The sequence below is a fragment of the Nerophis lumbriciformis genome, linkage group LG26, assembly GCF_033978685.3.
Source record: "Nerophis lumbriciformis linkage group LG26, RoL_Nlum_v2.1, whole genome shotgun sequence".
Lineage (NCBI taxonomy): Eukaryota > Metazoa > Chordata > Actinopteri > Syngnathiformes > Syngnathidae > Nerophis > Nerophis lumbriciformis.
In genome coordinates, this window is record NC_084573.2 from 6,590,106 (window position 1) to 6,606,901 (window position 16,796).

A 16,796-nucleotide genomic window follows, 5' to 3' on the forward strand; every position below is an offset into this window, starting at 1 on the left:
GAGTCCAGTCCATAGTGGATCTAACATAATAGTGAGAGTCCAGTCCATAGTGGATCTAGCATAATATTGTGAGAGTCCAGTCCATAGTGGATCTAACATAATGTTGTGAAAGTCCAGTCCATAGTGGATCTAACATAATAGTGAGAGTCCAGTCCATAGTGGATCTAACATAATATTGTGAGAGTCCAGTCCATAGTGGATCTAACATAATAGTGTGAGAGTCCAGTCCATAGTGGATCTAACATAATAGTGTGAGAGTCCAGTCCATAGTGGATCTAGCATAATAGTGAGAGTCCAGTCCATAGTGGATCTAGCATAATAGTGAGAGTCCAGTCCATAGTGGATCTAGCATAATATTGTGAGTCCAGTCCATAGTGGGGCCAGCAGGAAACCATCCCGAACGGATCAGAGATGTCCCCAACCGATGCACAGGCGAGCGGTCCACCCCGGGTCCCCACTCTGGACAGCCAGCACTTCATCCGTGGCTACCGGACCTGTGCCCCCCCCCCCCCCCCCCCCCCCACAAGAGAGAGAGGGGCAGAGCAGAAAAGAAAAGAAACGGCAGATCAACTGGTCTAAAACGGGGGTCTATTTAAAGACTAGAGTATACAATTGAGTTTTTAGATGGGACTTAAATGCTTCTACTGAGGTAGCATTTTAACATGTTTTTAAGAAGAAAAACAATTCTGTATGAAATATTGTATGAAAACAATACAATAGACTGGAGCACAAATAAGTCCAGTAGTTTTATGAAGCAATATAATGGTAATGTACAGTATTTACCTCGGAGAGTGGACTTCTACGGTATCTCCTTCCGGCACCTTCTCCGTATTTTCATGAATAAATGTCAGCCTTTTAAATATGTAATGCACATACTGTACATTACCTTTTGCAATATATTAATCGACATTATTATGTGTTGTCCACCTGACCACCTGAGGGCACCACAGACTGTGGATGCTTTTAAAAAAGCCTTTTTTTTTTTTTTTTTTTTTTTTTTAGATATATGCATACTAGTTCTAGCTATTTGGCTGTTCGAGTTTTTATTTTTAATTATCCTTTTATTTTATTTTTTTAATACACTGTAGCACTTTGAGGTTGTTTACTCAATGTTAAGTGCTTTTTACAAATAAAATATAATATCATTACTATTGTCAACTTTGTACTTTTTTTATGTCATTGCCTGGAATAAATAAATAAATGAAAAATGAAATGAAATGTTATTAACATCGTCAGCGAGCGTTATCGATTCATCCTGCATGAGTATGGTGCAGATCACAAGTATGGATATTATTAAAATAAGTTAAAAATCGAATTATAAATTATTTCTGTTCTTTACAGCCAGCTTGACTCCACAAACCACTGCCGTTGTTTATTAACATAATTTATTCCCTCAATATAAACATTAGTCACAGTTTATGCTGCAGGTAAATATTTTTTTCAACTCCAAAAAGCCACTGCGGAAATTTGTCATTTTACATCGCATGCACTCTTTCACTCTCTGAACATAACGTGTAATGATCACTGCCTCCTGTATTTTCTCTTACTACTCCCCAATTACTTTCTGCAGCTAATCAATTGCACACCAATTAATATCCAAAAACAAATAATTTCCTGTTGACACCTTAATACTGTTCCTCAAACAACATTAAAAGAAACTAATATTTTTCATCAATCAATTGTTTAATACTTCTTTATTTTGAATCATAAACAAGCAATTTTGGGGGACTTATTATACAAGATTAACTAGGCTGGACACTACATACACAATATACAAAAATGACATATGACAAATATTTACATTAAAAATAAAATGTACACTCAACAAATATTCATTTGTACTGTTTTTAATTGTAAAATTCATGAAAAAAGGTTGTGGGTAATAAACTGAACCTTCAATGTACACCGTTTCAAAGGCAATTGTTTACAAATATATGTACAAAATACATCCATCCATTTTCTATTGCCTGTCCCTTTTGGGGTCGCGGCAGTGCTGGAGCCTATCCCAGCTGCACTCGGGGTAGGAGGAAGGAAATGTTATATATAAACGCACCTACTTGATTGGAAGAAAACCCCATTAATCTTAATAGAAAATGTAAAAACATATCTATACATGGTATAACAAGACTGTGTTACACACACAACAACGATGTCACACATGTTATATGTGCTGATGTTGTTAGAAAGTCAAAGTTTTGACAGTTTATTCCAAATGCTGCATCTTTATTTGTTGTTGCTGTTCTCACCAGCACACTCGTGTTTCTTATACTGGTACTTATAAGAGAATCTTTCACCACACACACTGCAACTCAACACTTTCTCGCCAGAGTGCGTTCTTGTGTGTCTTTTCAAATTGTGACTTTGCGTAAACCCTTTAAAGCAAATTGAACAGATAAAAGGTTTTTCGCCAGTGTGTATTCTTGTGTGTTTTTTCAAATGTGCCTTTTGGGTGAATCGTTTGCTACAAACTAAACACATGAATGGTTTGTCTCCAGTGTGTATTCTCATGTGTACTTTGAAATCAGTCTTCTCTTTAAAACATCTACCACATCTTGAACATGAAAATGGTTTTTCGCCAGTGTGTATTTTCATGTGGGTTATCAAATAATCCACCCGAGCGAATATTTTACTACAAACTGAGCAGGTAATTGTTTTTTCACCGGTGTGCATTCTCATGTGTGCCTTCAGATTACTCTTGCGTATAAAACCTGTACTGCAGACTGAGCAGGTAAAAGGTTTTTCTTCAGTGTGCGTTCTCATGTGTTCTTTCAGATAACGGTTATGAAAAGTTTTGTCGCAGTGAGAGCATGTGAAGTGTGTTTTGTCAGTGTGACATGTCTTATCATCTTTAGAGTCTTCATCATCAGTGTCAGGAGAGTGTGACGTTGTGTCCTCACTATCTGATAGTGGAGCTAAGAGCTTGTCTGCTTGTGATCCTCCACAGTGGTCTCCATCAGCTTCTGTTGTCATGTGTTGAGTTGAGCTGCTGCTTGGAGGCTCCGCCTCTCTCTTCTCCTCACTTTCACCTTTGACCTCATCATCTTCACTCTTCACAGGGACACCAATCACTGGGAACTCCTCCAACCATTCAAGATGCTCTCCATCTTGACTGATGCTGTGTTCCTCCTGCTCCTCCTTCTTAATGTAAATACTATGTGGCTCTTTCTCCTCTATAAAGTGGGGGTAGTGTGACTCCTCCTCTTCTTCTTCCTTTATATGTGGGGGATGTGGCTCCCTCATTTTCTGCTCAGGGAGATCTGCAAGACACACAAAAACAAACACAAGTCCAGATTTGCCCAGTCACATGAGACATTGTCCTGCACCAGCATATATTCTGATCATTTCTCTGAAGATCTTATACATCACCACATAGACATTCAAGATGTCATAACCATACTGTACATCAGGGGTGTTTAAACTATGGCCCGGGGTTCAAATGCAGCCTGCAGGAGTCTTCAACGTCAAGAGGTGTTGTCAAATTAATCTTATATACACAAGTATTTGGCCACCTGCCTTGACTTACATAAGAACTTGAAGTGCCATCTCATTCCTAATAGGGTTCCTATATGATGTCGGTCCACATTTTGCAGCTATTACAGCTTCAACTCTTCTGGGAAGGCTGTCCACAAGGTTGCGGAGTGTGTTTATAGGAATTTTCCACCATTCTTCCAAAAGCGCATTAGTGAGGTCACACACTGATGATGTTGGTCGTGAAGGTCTCCCTTCTAATTCATCCCAAAGGTGTTTTATCAGGTTCAGGTCAGGACTCTGTGCAGGCCAGTCAAGGTCATCCACACCAGACTCTGTCCCTCCATGTCTTTATGATCCTTGCTTTGTGCACTAGTGCACAGTCATGTTGGAAGAGGAAGGGGCCCGCTCCAAACTGTTCCCACAAGGTTGGGAGCATGGAATTGTCCAAAATGTTTTGGTATCCTGGAGCATTCAAAGTTCCTTTCACTGGAACTAAGGGGCCAAGCCCAACTCCTGAAAAACAACCCCACACCAGAATTCCTCCTCCACCAAATTTCACACTCCGCACAATGCAGTCCAAAATGTACCGTTCTCCTGGAAACCTCTAAACCCAGACTTGTCCATCAGATTGCCAGATGGAAAAGCGTGATTCATCAGTCCAGAGAAGCTGTCTCCACTGCTCCTGAGTCCAGTGGCGACATGCTTTACACCACTGCATCCCACGCTTTGCATTGGACTTGGTGATGTATGGCTTAGATGCAGCTGCTCGGCCATGGAAACCCATTCCATGAAGCTCTCTGCGTACTGTACGTGGGCTAATTGGAAGGTCACATGAAGTTTGGAGCTCTGTAGCAACTGACTGTGCAGAAATTCGGCGACCTCTTTGCACTCTCTGTCAAATTCAAATGATTACATTTAAGACATGAAGTCTATGAGCATGAACTGATGAAGCCTACTTGTCTTCTAAGACAAAGTGAACATTCCAGTTGTGATGGACTGAATGCCCTGAGAATAAAATGATATGTGCTTACTTGGACTGTGATGAAGCTGTGAGGACTCAGGTGGTTTGTCTTCATGCTCTTCAGTCTTCACAGAGACAACAGTCAGTGGAAACTTGGTGAGATCAGCCTCCTCCTGCCCTAGAAGACACTCTTCCTCCGGAGTGATCCACACTTCCTCCTCTTCCTCTTTAATGTGGGGGGGCTGCTGGACGTCTGTTGGGGAAATAAGTAAATAAAGATTAAGAGAGAAGAGAAATAGTTTTTGACTGATAGTGTTAACACAAAGAGATTATTTGTGTTCTCATGTGTGTTGAAAGTGTGTGGCTCAAAAACCAATAAAAACACAGGAAAGTCTTCATTTTGAGTAAAAAACAGGTTTGGAAAATTTGAGGGGGTGCAATTTACACCAGTAGCGGACAGCATTGATTGAGGCATTCTCAAAGGCCTACTGAAACCCACTACTACCGACCACGCAGTCTGATAGTTTATATATCAATGATGAAATCTTAACATTGCAACACATGCCAATACGGCCGGGTTAGCTTACTAAAGTGCAATTTTAAATTTCGCGCGGAATATCCTGCTGAAAACGCCTCGGTATGATGACATCAGCGCGTGACGTCACGGATTGTAGAGGACATTTTGGGACAGCATGGTGGCCAGCTATTAAGTCGTCTGTTTTCATGGCAAAATTCCACAGTATTCTGGACATCTGTGTTGGTGAATCTTTTGCAATTTGTTCAATGAACAATGGAGACAGCAAAGAAGAAAGCTGTAGGTGGGAAGCGGTGTATTGCGGGCGGCTGCAGCAACACAAACACAGCCGGTGTTTCATTGTTTACATTCCCAGAAGATGACAGTCAAGCTTTACCATTGGCCTGTGGAGAACTGGGACAACAGAGACTCTTACCAGGAGGACTTTGAGTTGGATGCGCAGACGCGGTACCGTGAGTACGCATGCAGCTGCGGCTTCCAAACATTTGATCGCTTGCCCGTACATGCATGTCACGTACGTAACTTTGGGGACTTTGGGGAAATATATGTGCTGTAGGAACTTTGGGGAGGTGAACGGTACTTTGGGCTGTGGGATTCAGTGTGTTGTGCAGGTGTTTGAGTTGTATTGGCGGGTTATATGGACGGGAGGGGGGAGGTGTTTGTTATGCGGGATTAATTTGTGGCATATTAAATATAAGCCTGGTTGTGGCTAATAGAGTATATATATATGTCTTGTGTTTATTTACTGTTTTAGTCATTCCCAGCTGAATATCAGGTCCCACCCGCCTCTCACAGCATCTTCCCTATCTGAATCGCTCCCACTGCCCTCTAGTCCTTCACTCTCACTTTCCTCATCCATGAATCTTTCATGCTCGCTCAAATTAATGGGGAAATCGTCGCTTTCTCGGTGCGAATCGCTCTCGCTGCTGGTGGCCATGATTGTAAACAATGTGCAGATGTGAGGAGCTCCACAACCTGTGACATCACGCTACTTGTCTGCTACTTCCGGTACAGGTAAGGCTTTTTTATCAGCGACCAAAAGTTGCGAACTTTATCGTCGATGTTCTCTACTAAATCCGTTCAGCAAAAATATGGCAATATCGCGAAATGATCAAGTATGACACATAGAATGGACCTGCTATCCCTGTATAAATAAGAAAATCGCATTTCAGTAGGCCTTTAACTTCACACTCACTGGCGTAAAGTGTGTAAGCATGTTTTTTCTGGGTACACCTCAGTCTATTACACCTAAACCTTATCTCTAACCTTATCCTTGTAAGGCATTGTCCTAACATAAAGTAAATATCATGGAAATGAAACACATTTCTCGTAGCAAATGTTTTTGTCATCAAGTAAAATAATTTTCTTTATTGTCATTTTGTTGGCTGGGCCAAAAGGAACTCCTCCCAAAACATGTTTTACTATGTGGTGTTTTTATGGAGTATCTCCATCCATAGGCGCCGATCTACATTTCTGCCAGTGGGTGTGTGTGTATTAAAAAAAAAAAAAGACGTTCAGCGAAGTTAATATCTCATATGCTTTGTGGCTTTATTATTTTGTAAAAACAGACCAAACTCGCCACAAAATTAACTAAAACAAGATTGATTTTTCAAAAATTATTTTAAAGATTGAAAGTTGTATCAGATGATACATCTAATGGGATAGCGTGGCGCAGTTGGGAGAGTGTCCGTGCCAGCAACCTGAGGGTTCCTGGTTCAATCCCCACCTTCTACCAACTGTGTCGCGTCCGTTATGTCCTTGAGCAAGACACTTCACCCTTGCTCCTGATGAGTCGTGGTTCTTGCCTTGCATGGCAGCTCCCGCCATCAGCGTGTGAATGTGTGTGTGAATGGGTGAATGTGGAAATAATGTCAAAGCGCTTTTGGTACCTTGAAGGTAGAAAAACGCTATAAAAGTATAACCCATTTACCATCAATCCCACGTGGGTGCTTGGCATTGTCGGCGCCTATGTCTCCATCAACAATTCCTCTTTAGAGCCCAGCTCTCACATTCACTTGGAGACCATCTACGACACGCTGAAGGAAAGTCAGTCACCTTTATGTTCTTTTACTAAATCAAGTGTTGACTACTTTGTTTATTGAAAAGTGATTGACATTAAATGTTTACTTTCACTTCGCCATAACCACAACACCAGGGGGAGCTCCACTAACCACGTTAAACCCAGATTCCGATCTAACAAAGGTCTTAACTCATTCTCCTTCTATGTCACATCAATATGGAATGCACTCCCAACAGGTGTAAAAGAAAGTGCATCTCCATCCTCCTTCAAAACTGCACTAAAAGAACACCTCCAGGCAACTTCAACCCTAGACTAACACCCTCCCCCCACCACATCCCACCTCCCCGGATTGTAAAAAATCAAATGTAAATAATCAAATGTATATAGTTGTTCTTATGCTTTCTGATCTCACTATGCTCACTGCTCGCTGTACATATCCTACCAAGTCAGACCTACACGGTTTCAATGTCCATTTCTCAGATGATGCAATTGTTGATGACTGAAGTGCTGATATCAACCAAACCTAACCCCCTCCACATCTCACCCCCCGGATTGTAAATAATGTAAATAATTCACTGTATATACTCTGATGATTAACTTGTGTGATGACTGTATTATGCTGATAGTATATATTTGTACCATGAATTGATTTACGTGGACCCCGACTTAAACAAGTTGAAAAACTTATTCGGCTGTTACCACTTAGTGGTCAATTGTACAGAATATGTACTGTACTGTGCAATCTACTAATAAAAGTTTCAATCAATCAAAAAACTTATTGATGCATGTAGGTCAGAATCAGGAAGTGAAAGGCACAAAACTATGAATTATATTGATTAGAATGTAAAATATATTTGGTGACTGTGTGAGCTTTGTGTAAACATGTTGATACACATTGCATACTTGCCAACCCTCACGAATTTTCCGGGAGACTCCTTAATTTCAGTGCCTCTCCCGAAAATCTCCCGGGACAACCATTCTCCCGAAAAACTCCCGATTTCCAGCCGGACAACTATATTGGTGGCGTGCCTTAAAGGCACTGCCTTTAGCGTCATCTCTCACCTGAAAAGGAGACTATTATATATGTCTCCGTTATCCATACGTTTATCTATAACTGTTGCGTTTCGACAAGATGTTCCTCCCAGGGAGTTTAAGTTGCTGGTCAATCCCAAGTTCTTTTGATGACACATAAGCTGAGTAAGAAGGACCACCAGAGACAGAATAGGTATTTTGTAATGTATTTCCAAAGCCTTGGAAATAGAATGAAACCAGTCCAGCATAGAACATTCAATAGCGCAGCTAAGATCCTAAAGTAGGCAGGCACGGAGCTATTTCTCAGTGTGTGTTTATTTCATCCGGCACGTTAATACACTGACACACAACATCCGGATTCCCATCATGCATTGCTTCAAAACTACGGCAAGTAGTAATGTCCAAAATTTCCAGCCGGACAAACAATATTGCCTTTAGCGTCCTCTCTCACCTGAAAAGGAGACTATTATATATGTCGCCGTTATCCATAGGTTTATCTATAACCCATAAAGTAGGCAGGCACGGAGCTATTTCTCAGCGTGTGTTTATTCCAACCGGCACCTTAATACTGTAGCGGCTGGCTACGGGGTGTTAGCCAATGACTGTGGCTGGGGGGCGGGACTTCCGGGAGAGATAGGGAAGTGACGTTGTTAATAGGAAGTGGGTGTTCGAGTTTTGCCGGGAAAAGGGGATAGACACACATTGGAGCTGTTGTGTGGTTGAATTACATCTCGTGCAATAAAGACAAGACAAACAAAAAAGTCGTATGAGCCTACATTCCTGGGATTATTACAATACTCAAATGGCAGAACAAAAGCTACTCAAATAGTGAAAGGTAAGAGGTTTTTTTTTTAAGTAAGCAGTAAATACAGTACAGTTAGTAGAACAACTGTGTTTTCATTACTGTTTACTGTATTATATGTATATATATCCATCCATCCATCCCTTTTCTACCGCTTATTCCCTTTTGGGGTCACGGGGGGCGCTGGAGCCGATCTCAGCTACAATCGGGCGGAAGGCGGGATACACCCTGGACAAGTCGCCACCTCATCGCAGGGCCAACACAGATAGACAGACAACATTCACACTCACATTCACACACTAGGGCCAATTTAGTGTTGCCAATCAACCTATCCCCAGGTGCATGTTTTTGGAAGTGTGAAGAAGCCGGAGTACCCGGAGGGAACCCAGGCAGTCACGGGGAGAACATACAAACTCCACACAGAAAGATCCCGAGCCTGGGATTGAACCCAAGACTACTCAGGACCTTCGTATTGTGAAGGAGATGCACTAACCCCTCTTCCACCGTGCTGCCCTATATATATATATATATATATATATATATATATATATATATATATATATATATATATATATATATATATATATATATATATAAGAGATGTTCTATAATATCGGCCAATAAATGCGTTAAAATGTAATATCGGAAATTATCGGTATCGGTTTTTATATTATCAGTATCGTTTTTTTTGTGTTTTTTTTATTAAATCAACATAAAAAAACACAAGATACACTTACAATTAGTGCACCAACCCAAAAAACCTTCACACTCATTGACACAAAAGGGTTGTTTTTTTCTGTTATTAATATTGTGGTTCCTACATTATATATCAATACAGTCTGCAAGGGATACAGTCCGTAAGCACACATGATTGTGCGTGCTGCTGGTCCACTAATAGTAGTGACATTTAACGGTTAATTTGACTAATTTTCAATAATTACTAGTTTCAATGTAACGGTTTTTATGTTGTTTTACTTTCTTTTTTATTCAAGAAAATGTTTTTAATTTATTTATCTTATTTTATATATTTTTTTTTAAAGTACCTTATCTTCACCATACCTGGTTGTCCAAATTAGGCATAATAATGTGTCAATTCCACGACTGTATATATCGGTTGATATCGGTATCGGTAATTAAAGAGTTGAACAATATCGGAATATCGGCAAAAAGCCATTATCGGACATCCCAAATCTATATATATATAAGAAATACTTTAATTTCAGTGAATTATAGCTATAAATATACTCCTCCCCCTTAACCCCGCGCAAGTATGTCACATTGTGACAATTTGAGAGGAACATCAATCCATCCATCCATTTCCTACCGCTTGTCGACTAATGTTTTCGGACCCAAACAAAGATCAACAACGTTTACTATATGGAACAAAATATATACGTGTGAACGTACGCACTGATTAAGAACACATTGTATCATAAACACAATAACGTCTTCTCCGTAAAACGCCATCTTGCTCTGTCGTCGTCCCGCCGCGCTCCAACTTCCCGTTGCCGTCTCGCGCAGCGTTGTCAGATCTCGCGAGAGAAACAGCAAGACCCCTCAAATATGAATACATGCCGCCTCGTTTCCCTGTTCTGTTCTACGGCCCACACTACATTCTACAGTCCAGTAGGTGGCGGTATAAACCTTACAAGTCGTAGCTGCAAACCGACAGTAGGAAGAAGAATAACTTGAGCTGGTTGCTTGTGTAACCTATTTTTATGTAACCTATTTGTATGGACTTGCCTATTTGCAGAGGTGGGACCAAGTAATTGCTTTGCAAGTCACAAGTAAGTCTCAAGTCTTTGCCCTCAAGTCTCGAGTCAAGACAGGCAAGTTCGAGTCAAGTCCAAAGTCAAGACTGGAAAGTCTCAAGTCAAGTCCCAAGTCCTGCATTTTGAGTTTCGAGTCCTTTCAAGTCATTTAACCACAGACTAACGTGGCGCAGTGGAAGAGTGGCCGTGCGCGACCCGAGGGTCCCTGGTTCAATCCCCACCTAGTACCAACCTCGTCATGTCCGTTGTGTCCTGAGCAAGACACTTCACCCTTGCTCCTGATGGGTGCTGGTTAGCGCCTTGCATGGCAGCTCCCTCCATCAGTGTGTGAATGTGTGTGTGAATGGGTAAATGTGGAAGTAGTGTCAAAGCGCGTTGAGTACCTTGAAGGTAGAAAAGCGCTATACAAGTACAACCCATTTATCATTTATTTATTTACACAGATTGTGTATGCTTTTAAAACGCTGTATTTATTAATTAAAACAAGTGCATTTGAAATTGCAGGGAAAAAGATAGTGCTGACATTGCACTTCAAAATAGCACTATTAACCAGTCATTTTAAACATGTAACTCCTTCCTTTACAGAATAAACACATTTGAAAAAAAAACAAGTGCAACTGTACTTATTTGCACAAAAGTGTTAACATTGTATTTCCATGGCATATTGCATTGTAACTAGTTCCACAGCAGTTTCTATCCTGTTCTTACCTTATCTCATTGATCTCATCTCATACTGTATGTGTGTTTATGTGTGCGTACACATGAAAAACATAACAAATATATGAACATAACAATGAACAGAGTTGTACTTTTTAGATGTCAGGACCCTATGCAATATGTACACATATTCTTAATATAGTATACATTTTAACTGACCTTTATTTGACTATGTTTGTCTTTTTGTAGGTGGCTAAAATACGCGGTGCTGCTGACTGCCGTCTAACGTTACGTTACTGTGTGTGATACATTGACTAATGTAATGTTATGTAAAGGTACCTCATGAAACCCTGCTTAAAAAAAAATCACTTGACAAAAAGTATGAATAAGGTAGCAAACTGCAGTGGACGCAACAGATTGCCGTGTTTGCAATGACGTTATAACCATAGACATCTTATAAGTAGACGCAGCATTGGTTGCTGTGACGTGAGCAATTTGGCCGCCATCTTGAAGTGCTGACGAGGAGCCGGCGAGCAGCCGAAACTGACAGATGACAGGTAGAAAACAAAGATGGTGGTGTTCACCGTTTTCCTGCTCAAATGAGCGGACTGTTGAAAATAGGAATCGGGGGATTACTTTTCACAAGTGAGATTTAACATTAACGTACTATTGGTTGTATTTTATGAAAATAATATTACCACAGAGTTGAGAAGGATCAAAGATCTTCAATATTTGTATGTGAAAGTCACAAAGAAATCTTCTGGGGGAGGATGACGCCCCTACAGGGGTTTGGTTTACAAACTTTCAGCCCCACCTAAAACAAAATTCACCAGCCGCCACTGATTATGATGCATTCTCATTTTAGGCAAAGTATAAGACAATACTTTCTTAACAGTATAATTGTAACCAGGAATCAGTCTTCAAGTAACAATATTCAAATACTAACATTGTTGGGTTGAACAGAATTTGGTTTTATTCTGAATCCAGTGAAACAGATTGGTGGTTTTAGCTGATATGAAGACTTTCAGGTGTTTATATATGTTTAAGTATTTGGCAGACGCTTTTATCCAAAGCGACTTACATAAAATAATACATATAAAACAATCACTGCAAACATTATCATTTAAGGGAAGAATGTAATAGAAAATATCAATACAAAGTGTCAAGACAGAATAAACTCTCTGCTGCTGAAGCAACAGAGATACAGTCTATAGGTCCCTAAGATATATAGATATCTAATGTATTCATACATTGTTTATGTAGGATATACGCATGTATATATAACCTAATCATATTGTTTCTTCAATTTAAAAATAGATTACCGTTTTTTTCCCCCTTCTCTGGGATTATATTCCCAGTTTTGATCTCGGACGTCTGGTCATTTATAGTGTATAAGAATATTATATTACTGTTAAGCAAACTATGAATAATAAAACACGCCAAAACATGTGTCTGTTATCATGGCTACACGTATGACAAAAAATGGGGTGAAAATCAGTCGTATTCAGTGAGGTAAAATGAATTAAATGCGCTGACAGTTCATTGCTCCTGCCAAATTAATTGCACTGAGTGGAGCGGATCACCACTCCAAGATGGCGGCCACGCGCCTCGTCTGCGCCAGTAGGCAGTAGCGCTCCATGCTGCGTCTACTTATAAGATGTCTATGGTTATAACGTTAGCAGTGAGTTTGCAGCCTCACTGATTTAACTACACAGCAAATAAAAGTCACGTTACTTAGCCAATAAACGTTATCTTACATTCAAAACGTACCCTTCTTTGTGCAACTTCAAATGTCGAACGAAGTTGGAAGTTGTTGCGTCTCCGTCTGTAATATTCGAACTGCGTGATTTGCATACCGCAATTCGTTTTTTGTTGACCAAGTCGTAGTTTTTATACCCGAACGAAACCAACTTTAACATAATTGTTTATCACTGGCACGTTGTTGGACAACTCTTGTTCATTGGTTGTCCTGCAATTTGATTGGATGAATGCTGTGTGATGAAAACAACGTAGATCTAATTTGATTGGCTGTTGTACTGACAGCACACCAGCTGACAGGAATAACATGCTGATAGACAGACGAAGAAAATGAAAAATTCGGAGCGCTCCCAAATAACTTTTTAAGCTTTGGATTTTGGGGAAAGTGGCAAGTCATGTCAAGTCATGTCAAGTCAAAAGGCTCAAGTCCAAGTGAAGTCACAAGTCATTGATGTTAAAGTCTAAGTCGAGTTGCAAGTCTCTTCACATTTTGTCAAGTCGAGTCTATCCATCCATCCATCTTCTTCCACTTATCCGAGGTCGGGTCGCGTGGGCAGCAGCCTAAGCAGGGAAGCCCAGACTTCCCTCTCCCCAGCCACTTCGTCCAGCTCTTCCTGTGGAACCCCGAGGCGTTCCCAGGCCAGCCGGGAGACATAGTCTTCCCAACATGTCCTGGGTCTTCCCCGCGGCCTCCTACCGGTCGGACGTGCCCTAAACACCTGCCTAGGGAGGCGTTCGGGTGGCATCCTGACCAGATGCCCGAACCACCTCATTTGGCTCCTCTCGATGTGGAGGAGCAGCGGCTTTACTTTGAGCTCCCCCCGGATGGCAGAGCTTCTCACCCTATCTCTAAGGGAGAGCCCCGCCACCCGGCGGAGGAAACTCATTTCGGCCGCTTGTACCCGTGATCTTGTCCTTTCGGTCATAACCCAAAGCTCATGACCATAGGTGAGGATGGGAACGTAGATCGCCCGGTAAATTGAGAGCTTTGCCTTCCGGCTCAGCTCCTTCTTCACCACAACGGATCGATACAGCGTCCGCATTACTGAAGACGCCGCACCGATCCGCCTGTCGATCTCACGATCCACTCTTCCCTCACTCGTGAACAAGACTCCGAGGTACTTGAACTCCTCCACTTGGGGCAAGATCTCCTCCCCAACCCGGAGATGGCACTCCACCCTTTTCCGGTCGCCGAGTAAGTCGAGTCTAAAGTCATCAAATTCATGACTCGAGTCCACACCTCTGGTGTTAATTAATAAATATGACGTTAGTAAAGATGTGAGAGTAAGAAGTGAACAAACCTGTTCTGTGTAACACAACTTGATGTTTCTTGAAAACAGCGTCCAGTAGTTGATGTTGTCGCTCCTTCTCCTCTTTTGTTGGACAAAGTTCCTCCTCGTACTCTGCTATCGTTCTTTCGCACATTTTCACACAATCACAACACTTTACACTCACACTTGATCTCTGCTTAGCGATGTGTTTTCATCACTTCCGCCTCTCTTTGTTAGCGGCTAACACGCTAAGCTAACTCGCGAGCTAAGCTAGCGCGAAAAGCGTCAAAGTGCGCTCGGACTAATGTATCCGGATACAAACAAATATCAACGATGTTTACTCTTTTAAACGACATATATGTGTGCATGTACGCACTGATGAAGAACACAGAAGTATAACGACGACAATAACGTCTTGTACGCCAAACGACATCCTGTTCTTCTTCTTCTTCCTGTTTTGTACGGTGGCCGACGTTACAGTATTATACCGCCATCTGTCGGTGATGTTAGGCTACCACAATTGACGCAGTTGAGGCGTAATCAAATGCGGAACGGACGTTCGCCAACATGTGTAAATTACAGACATGACATTAAAAGAAAGTGGATATAAATCAAGATATTGAACAACTAAATACATATATTACAAAGTGCATAATGGAAGAAGCCAAACAGAGCATACCAAGGAGTAGAATAGGGGAAATAATTAAGTCGACACCATTGGCGTTGTTAGGCCTATTTTAAAGGGGCTCAAGCCCCCCTAAAATATTCTTAAGCCCCCCTAAATAATTTGGTGTTTTTGTGGGGGTTTTTTTCACAAATAAATGCCGACATATTCATTATAAAGTGGCCCAAATATGAGTTAAAAAAAATAATCATATAACCTGTTATTATTCACTCAGTTTCCCCTCACTTCGTAGCGTAAGGTAGAGAGCCCCTTTCGTGCGTCGGTATCCAATCCATTCCACTTGTTCATATAGAAAATGCCCACATCACTCAAATTCCAGCCCGCATTTTCTCTGCGACCTTGCTTGCGGTCCTGCAGGTGTACGAAGCACATTATCTTCCTTTACAATGAGTGAAGCTGCACAAAACCTTGTGTGTGCAATTGTAAATCATTTATTTTTTAAGTTTTGTGTTTCTTGTAGAATCTATATAAAGTAATATACATAAGCCTATTGTTAAAATAATGAAAAAAAACATCATTAAATATATTTGTTTTATTGTATTGTTACAATAATAGCTGTTTTATTATTATAAGATGGCTTGTTAAACATTTAATAGGATTTTCAGAGGGAGGAAAAACCAAGACATTTAATATAAAATGTAAAATGAATAAATACTTAAAAAGAAAAAGAAAATATATGGTTAAAAGCCATCGTCCCGGGGAGCATTTCATTTCGTCCCGTGCATTTAAAAAAAAAAATAATAATAACAATGAATAATTTCTAAGTCTTTGTTAGCCGTTTGTGAAGTTTTGTGCTCGTGCGTAACGTTCGCTCGCATCCTGTGCATCTCCTGGGGGCAAAGCCCCCCCTGTCCTTAAAAGCTAGTGACGCCCCTGGTTGACACACTTGATTAATTGATTGAAACTTGTATTAGTAGATTGCAGAGTACAGTACATATTCCGTACAATTGACCACTAAATGGTAACACCCCAATGCGTTTTTCAACTTGTGTAAGTCGGGGTTCACGTTAATCAATTCATGGTAAATATATTACGTCATGCACAAAACAGGCTGCAGACAAAATTAAACCTCAGAAATTCAGCCACTTCAGCTAGTTACAGAAAAAAAATAAAAAAATACAATGGTACCTCAACTAACAAACGTCATTGGTTCAGACCGAGCTCGTAACTTCAAACACCTGTATCTAGGGATGATGTTTGATAAGAAATTATCGAGTTCGAGCCTATTATCGAATCCTCTTATCGAACCGATTCCTTATCAATTCTCTTATCGAGTCCAGATAGGTTGTTTTATATGGAAAAAAAACACACAATATTTGGTTTAATAAAAGCTCACTTTTATTATATAAGAAAAAAATAAAATCTAATAAATAAATGAATATTGACTTTTACCCCCCTAAAAAAATAGAATAAAATAAATAAATATTGACTGTTGTTACCCAAAGTATATTAAGAGGGATTTTTCAGAAAAACAAATACATACAGTAACACAAAAACAACCTGTCTCTGTGATCACTATAGGTGTATAAATAATAATATAGTGTTAAATAAAATCAGTCCCTTGGGCATAAAACTGAAAATAATACAGCTCTCCAAAAAGTGCACTTCTGCTGCTATTTGACATAAGTGTTTGTTATGATGCTTTGACATTTTTGCACTTTATTTCTTTGTTGAAAGAAAATTCTATGAAGAGAAAAGTTGTTTGCAAATGTGGTTACAATGCTAAAAAATGAAAAGTTAAAGCTAAAAAAAAGAAATACACTTTATTGAGTTAACATTCTTTCTTTATAGGGGGAAAGATGTGATGTTATGAGCTAGGAATATAACAACTA

The 16,796-nt window shown here is 40.3% G+C and overlaps 1 protein-coding gene across 4 annotated transcripts in view; it reads right to left on the reverse strand.

Annotated features, from left to right (window-relative positions):
• Window positions 1-1,684: 1,684 nt before the first annotated feature.
• LOC133624003 (uncharacterized) overlaps window positions 1,685-16,796 on the reverse strand; it is a 174,681-nt gene continuing 159,569 nt past the window's right edge. For 2 of the 4 annotated variants that reach the window (XM_072916196.1, XM_072916195.1), the window contains one exon: window positions 1,685-3,257. In XM_072916196.1, the coding sequence (XP_072772297.1) occupies window positions 2,224-3,257 (1,034 nt within the window). In that variant the 3' untranslated portion in view covers window positions 1,685-2,223. Of the gene's footprint in view, window positions 3,258-4,502; window positions 4,686-14,309; window positions 14,720-16,796 lie in introns of those variants that run through there. The other 2 variants (XM_072916197.1, XM_072916198.1) reach the window with 2 other exon arrangements.